The 7,044-nt window shown below is 36.8% G+C and overlaps 1 protein-coding gene across 1 annotated transcript in view; it reads right to left on the bottom strand.

The window, feature by feature from the left end:
- Window positions 1-7,044, bottom strand: part of ULK2 (unc-51 like autophagy activating kinase 2) — a 233,569-nt gene that overhangs the window by 123,748 nt on the left and 102,777 nt on the right. Inside the window, exon 14 of the mRNA XM_006902052.1 lies at window positions 4,171-4,231. Coding sequence (XP_006902114.1) covers window positions 4,171-4,231 — 61 coding nt within the window. The remainder of the gene's footprint in view (window positions 1-4,170; window positions 4,232-7,044) is intronic.

Genomic DNA, 7,044 nt, shown 5'->3' with positions numbered 1-7,044 from the left:
ATGACAAAAATACCTAATCACATATCCCTTTTAAACAGTTTTCTCCCTCATCTGTTTCAATGCAGTATACATTATTGAACCCATCTTTCTTAGTCTCTCCCCAAATCCAAGGTCAGTCCTGTTTTACAACAGTGGCACCATGCAGTATATGTCCTTTTGTGACTGGGATACTTCACTCAGCATAATGTCCTCCAGAGTCCCCCATTTTGAATAATAGTGCATGAGTTCCTTGTTTTTCAATGCAGCATAGTATTCTATTGTGTGAATATACCACAGCTTCTCTGTCCATTCATTTGTTGATGGGCACTTAGGTTGTTTCCAAATCCTTGCTATTGTGAACAAAGCTGCAATAAACATGGGTGTGCATATATCTGCTGGATGTCAGTTATGGTCTCTTTGGGGTATATTCCCAGTAGTGGAATTGCTGGTCAAATGGTTCTCTATTTGCAACTTTTTGAGAAAGCGCCATACCGCCTTCCACAGTGGTTGCCCCATTTTACACTCCCACCAACAGTGAATAAGGGCTCCAGTTTTTCCACAAACTCGCCAGCATTTGTTTCTTACTGTTCTGTTAAATTTTGCTATTCTGACTGGGGTGAGATGATATCACATAGTTGTTTTAATGTTTTAATAGCTCTTAGAGCTAGGGATTTTGAACATTTCTTCATGTGCTTGTTAGCCATCTGAATATCATCTTCAGTGAAGTGCCTGTTCATATCTTGTGCCCATTTTACTATTGGATTATTTACCTTTATCTTGTTTTGGTGTTCTGTTCAATTCTTTAACTTCCTCATTCCTTCCCTTTGTTCTTGCTTCTTGACATTCTAGAATATACTAGTCTCTTCTGACACCCATTTTTGGTCTTTTCTTCCTCCTCTTGTCATTATAATAATCTTTTGCATTCTTCATGGATATCATCCCGTAGCATATCTGGTCTTCGTTCATTAGTGTTCAATGTCTCAAATCTGTTCTTGAGATGGTTTATTAATTCAGGTGGAATAGACTTAAGGCCATATTTAGTTTTTGTGGATTTGTTTTCATTTTCTTTAGATTCAATCTGAATATGAATATGAGTGATCTCTTCCACAGTCTACACCTGGATATTGAGCTCCTCCCATGAATCTTTCCACAGATGTTCAGTCTGATTCCTTTGTAATCCATTAGGTGAGGTCCTTGTAGATCGTCACCATTTTTGGTTTTATAAAAGGTATTTGCAATAAATAAATCATTACTTGTACAAAATTCTATTATTTTATCTCCAGCCTCATTTCTGTAACCAAGATTATATTTTCCGACTACTCTTCCTTCTTTTTTGTTCCAACCTTTTACATTCCAGTCACCAATTATTATTAATGAATCTTGATTGCATGTTTGATCAGTTTCAGCCTGCAAACTTGGTAGAAATCCTTTCTTTATTTCCTCTTCTGCTTTTTTTTAATTTAAAAATTTTTTTTTATTTTATTTTTACTATTTTGTGTGTGTGTACCATCAAATCAGATCTGACTGGTACAGGAGGAGATTGTTCCTCCTTCACCAGCAGAGCATCTGTTGGATTCGAACTGCGTACTTCTAGGATTGCAGTGCAGCTTCTTGCCACTAGACCACCAGAGCTCACCTATTTCCTCTTCTTTTGCATTAGCTATTGGTGCACATATTTAAACGACAATGATATTAATAGATCTTCCTTGTTAGCTTGTAGTTTCCTGTCACTCACAACATAACAGTATATACTCCAAATGCATTCACAAGCAGCAGGCATTGCAGCAATGGTTTGTAAACTTCTTAATCATAAACACCCTGAAGGAATGAGATGCTGGTTCTTGGATCTGAAGTCCCTAGTCTCGAGAGACACCATGATCAACCGCCATAACACAGTTCACAAACACAGTGCTCTATATCCTACTTGGACGAATAGCAACCAGAGTCTTAAAAGCTTGCACATAAGCATGTAAGGTACAACTACTAATCTCTATCTTGAACGAAGAAGAGGAAATAAAAGTAAAGACACTGAAACAATTAGTCTAAAAGATTAATGGATCACATGAACCACAACTTACATAATTCAAGACCAGTGAACTAGATGGTCCCTGGCTATAGCTTAACACTTTTTTTTTGAGGAGACAATTTATTATTATTATTATTATTATTTTAATGAAAGTTTACAGAGACTTAGGGTTTTCAGGCATTCATTGTTGTACTTTTCTCCCTGCCCATCCCCTCGTCCCAATTAACTCTTCTCCTTGAACAGTAAAAGAGAAACTCTTTCATTGTTTATACAATCCCTTCCCTCAAGTCCTCTCCACTGTGCAGCCTTCATTCGGGACTCCTGTCATGACAATAATACCCAATCATACATCCTTTTACACAGTTCTCTCCTCATCTGTTTCAATGCAGTATACATCATTCCTCCCCTCCTTTTCTGTATTGCCTCAACCCTGATGTCAGTCCTGTTTTACTACAGTGCCCTTATGCAATATTTGTCCTTTTGTGACTGAGATATTTCACTCAGCATAATGTCCTCCAGGGGCATCCATTTTGTATAATATTTCATGAGTTCCTTGTTTTTCAGTGCTGCATAGTACTCCACCGTGTGACTACACCAGAGCTTTTCTATCCATTCATTTGTTGACGGTAGCTGAACACTTTCAAAAGGATCACAGTAGATGATCCCAGATAGAGTGAGGGAGAATGTGAAACAAAACTGAAAACATAAAAAAAGGACTAGGTTATTAGTCCAATAGAAAGTGGTAGTACCCCTGAGACTATGACTCTTGATAACCCTTTGAACACAAAACAAAACTAACTTCCATGGCTTAACCATGAGCAAAATAATAAACTAATATAAAGTAGAGCTTGGATGGTAGAGCTTGAAGGAGGCTCCTCAGGAGAAAGATGGGGGTGTTTCCTACTATGTGATTTACAGCCTCCAAAAACTTGCTAAGGGTCATCTATGAGTTGGTTCAGACTCTATACCAAAGAGTTTTCTAGGGTGACCAATAACACCAGAAGGCACTGACGTTTTGTAACAATTAACCATAAAGAGCCATTTGGTCAAGGATAAAACCCTGAAGACAACAAAGGATAGGATAACTCATTACTTTCAAGTCGGAATTAACTCAAACTCCAGAAGGTTTTAATTCAAGGTTTTTGAGGAGCTCTGATAACCTAATGGCAAGAAGCTGTACCACAATACCCAAAACGCACACGGTTAGAATCTACTAGCACCTCCATATAAAAAGAATTGGCAGCCTCCTCCTGTGCAGTTTATTGCCTCTGGAAACCCACTGGAGAGTCAGCTTTGAGTTCATTCCAACATGCTGGCACACAACAACTCATGAGGAGACTGCCTATTATTCTCTTATGGAGTGTCTGGTGGATTCCAACCAGCAGGAGAGCAGGGTTTGCTGGTTTAGCAGTGCAACTCCCTACATACAAAGCTCCCAGAGGGTAGAACAGAAGAATTAACACCAATGAGTATTATAGAGAGGAAGTGGGGAAAGTATGATTACATTGTGGACATTAAAATTCATGATAGAAAATATAATATGTAAATGAAAAGCAATTATGTTTTACAAACTATCAGTCAAATTAACATAAAGGTTTTTACAAAATCACTAGTCTCTACAATCTAAAGCACACCGTCCCTCGCCCTCTGCTTCCTGATAACTACCAACGAACCCTGGTCTTCCTATATGTATCTATTTTTATCTACTTATAAAGGAGGAATTCTATACATTTGTTCTAACATGCTCAACTTATTCCACTTTAACATTATGCTCTCCATGCCTGTCCATGTTCTCATACATTTTGTGATTCATCATTGTTTTTTATTGTTGGGTGGCATTCTTGAACCACAATTTGCTAATTTACCAATGCAATGATATAAGCACTTCCGTCATTTCTATTTATTCACATTTGTGACTAAAGCACTAAATAGCATAGAAAAAAGTTAGAAAGGTAAAATATAAAGATATTGGAAAGAAGAAGTGTGACTGTCTGCCTAGGTATCATATTATTATTCATAGTTATCCTCACTCCATGCTTTGCTTTAATAGTTTATGTTAAAAGAAATTATAAATTGTGAAACAGCAAAAAAATGTTTTTAAGTCAGGAACACAATTAAGATTCTATAAACTTACTCACAAAATTAGTAAAAATATATCAACATACCCTCCACACATGAAGATCTCATTTGAAGCATGTCTGCCAGCAGTTCCCACTAGCATATCATCTAAACAAGAAAAACAGTTCCATTGTAATGCGTAATTAAAAATACAAGCATTTTTAACATTATGAGAGAATAATTTCAGTATAACACAAATTTAAGATGAGAAACAATAGGTGAATATAAAAAACTGCTTGAAGCTCAACGTAAACCACTAAACTTCTGATGCGCACTTCTGTAAAAAAACCAAAAAATCAGGTAGCTTAATAAGTAAATTATATTTATTTCTTTACCATTCATATTTGTTATTTTTTATCAGTTCCTTTAATGTATTGTTGACAGTTTTAAAAAATACTGTGATCTTAAACCCATTTTTCCCCCTATCATTTCTGTGGTTTTCACAAAACAATTTTGCATAGTACAATAATTTGTAGAAACCCACATGGTAAACCTGTAAGGAGCCAGAGTAATGTATTATGTCATGTATCAGACTGCTAATAGAAAGGCTGATCACTGAAAATGATAGCTGCAAAAGATGGGTAGTCTCCTCCTATTAAGAGAAGCTCAAAAGAGTGTCACTATCGCTTGGAAGAGACTTGACTACAAGAGATAGGTCATATTATAGCAGAACAGACTGCACAACTTAAAAACTCTGTCAATTATAATGCTAGAGAATACACATCTTCCTGTACTATACACAAAGTAGGTATTTTGGAAGCCGGAGCTAAGCGAAGCCAAGCTGCTGAAAGTGGGTCACTAAAACCAAGCATGACAGATGGAATTTGAGTAAGGGTCTCACACGTGGCAATGGGGAAGGGTCTGCGCACACACCAGTCCAATATGCATCTGGGCGCATGCCCCACGCCCATGAACACTCGCGCTTGTTCCTGTCCTGTCTTGCATCTTCACTGGGTCAGAAGTTCAGAGAGAAACACAGGTAGGGTAACTGCCCACCATCTTCTGGAGCAGTGAATTCAGATAAACAACCTTTCATTGCCTCAGGCATTAAAAAAAACCTCTACCACAGCAATGTCACATAAGCGGCAGGCAACCTCACACTACAAAAGCCCAAAGCAAGATGCCACTCTCAAAAACTGACAAAGTATAAATGGGTTTCCTAAAGCTAGAAAGTCTGAAGGAACACTTGGACACAGAAATAGAAAGAACAATAACTGAATATTTTCAACTGGTGAAATACAAACTTGAAGAATTACGGGACACTGCAAGCAAAAACCAAGAGAAGCTTAAAAAAACAAAACAAACAAACAAAATAAGATTCAAAACAATAAAAATGAAACAAACGAGGCATTAAAGACTCTGGAAAAACAAGAAACCAAAACCCCAAATATGAGGTACGATGTTCCAGATGCTGTCAACATGATTGAGGGACATATGAACAGAGTTGAAGAGATGGAACACAGAAGCAGTGAAAGAGAACATAGAACTGTTATCACTGATCTGCTAGAGCAAAAAGCAGAATCAAACAGGAAGGAAAAAGAAGAAAACCTAAGAATAATGTGGGACACCATCAAGAATAATAACATGTGCATCATCAGAATCCCAAAAAAGAAACAAGGCACCAAAAAAGTTGTGGAAGAATTACTAGAAGAAAATTTCCCAGGCATGCTGAAAAACGAGAGAATAGATATTCAAGAAGCTGAGCAAACACCATATAGAACAAACTCTAAAACAAAAACACCACGGCATATGATACCCAAATTTGCCAGAACAAGATAAGGAGAGAATTCTGAAAGCAGCAAGGGAGAAACAAAGAGTAACTTATATGGGAGAATAGATAAGAATAAGTGTCAATTTCTTGACAGAAACCATGCAAGCAAGAAGACTGTGGAGTGACATATATCAAACACTCAAAGAAGACATCTGTCAACCAAGAGTATTGTACCCAGTGAAATAGTCCATCAAATAGGAAGGAGAGATCAAGATAGTCCCAGAAAAACAGAACCTAAGGGAGTTTGTAAAAACAAGAACAGAGTAGCAGGAAACACTGAGAGATGTCCCTCTTAAAGAGGTGTCACAGAAAGCAGGATGGACCGAAGTAACTAGCAACACCACCATAAAGAACTCAACAAAATTATAACAATGAAGCCTTGCCTCTCAAGTCAAACTGAATGCAAATTGTTTGAATGCACCACTGAAGAGAAAGAGTAGCAGGTATGATAAAAAACCCAAAATCAATCAATAAACTGTCTGCAAGAGAAATACCTGAAAAGTGAAGATAAAGATTAAAAATAAAGACTAGGGAAAAAAATATACCAAGCAAAGGGCAAACAGAAAAACGCAGGGGCAACGAAATTAATTTCTGACAATTTTGATGCAAAACCATTAAAAAGGAAAAGGAAGAGCATTACATAATGCTTAAAGGGTTATTAGAACAAGAGGACACAGCAATAATTATCTGGCTTAGGAAGTAGATGCCACTCCTGCTTCCAAACAGGTTTACAACTAGGAGCTCCACCAAACACTGTCTACATTGGGAAATCATTCTGGTATTTGATATACCAATAGTACCAGGTTCAACAACAACCAACTTTACTTCATAATGCACATTGACAAAGAGTGCTATACAAACCGGAAGAGTATTCCTCCATATATAACAGGCCTAATTTAACTTAGCACTAGTTAAGTGCCATCAAGTTGAATATAATTAAGAGCAAGTTTTGCCCAAAAGACTTAAACTCTATTTTATAATTAACACCATTTCTCTAAAGAATGCAGTTCTATAAATAGCATCATTTCTGTAAATTATAGAGTTTAGAGAGTTTGTAAAATACAAGGGAGGAAAAAAATCATACATTTTGAAGCTAAACAACAACTTGCTTGAACATAAATAGGTTCTAGAATAAAAAGTTTCTTTTTTT

This window comes from Elephantulus edwardii, unplaced genomic scaffold, assembly GCF_000299155.1.
Source record: "Elephantulus edwardii isolate Elephantulus edwardi_28Jun2011 unplaced genomic scaffold, EleEdw1.0 scaffold00362, whole genome shotgun sequence".
In the NCBI taxonomy this organism is placed as follows: Eukaryota; Metazoa; Chordata; class Mammalia; order Macroscelidea; family Macroscelididae; genus Elephantulus; species Elephantulus edwardii.
This window is presented reverse-complemented; position numbering and strand designations above follow the sequence as displayed.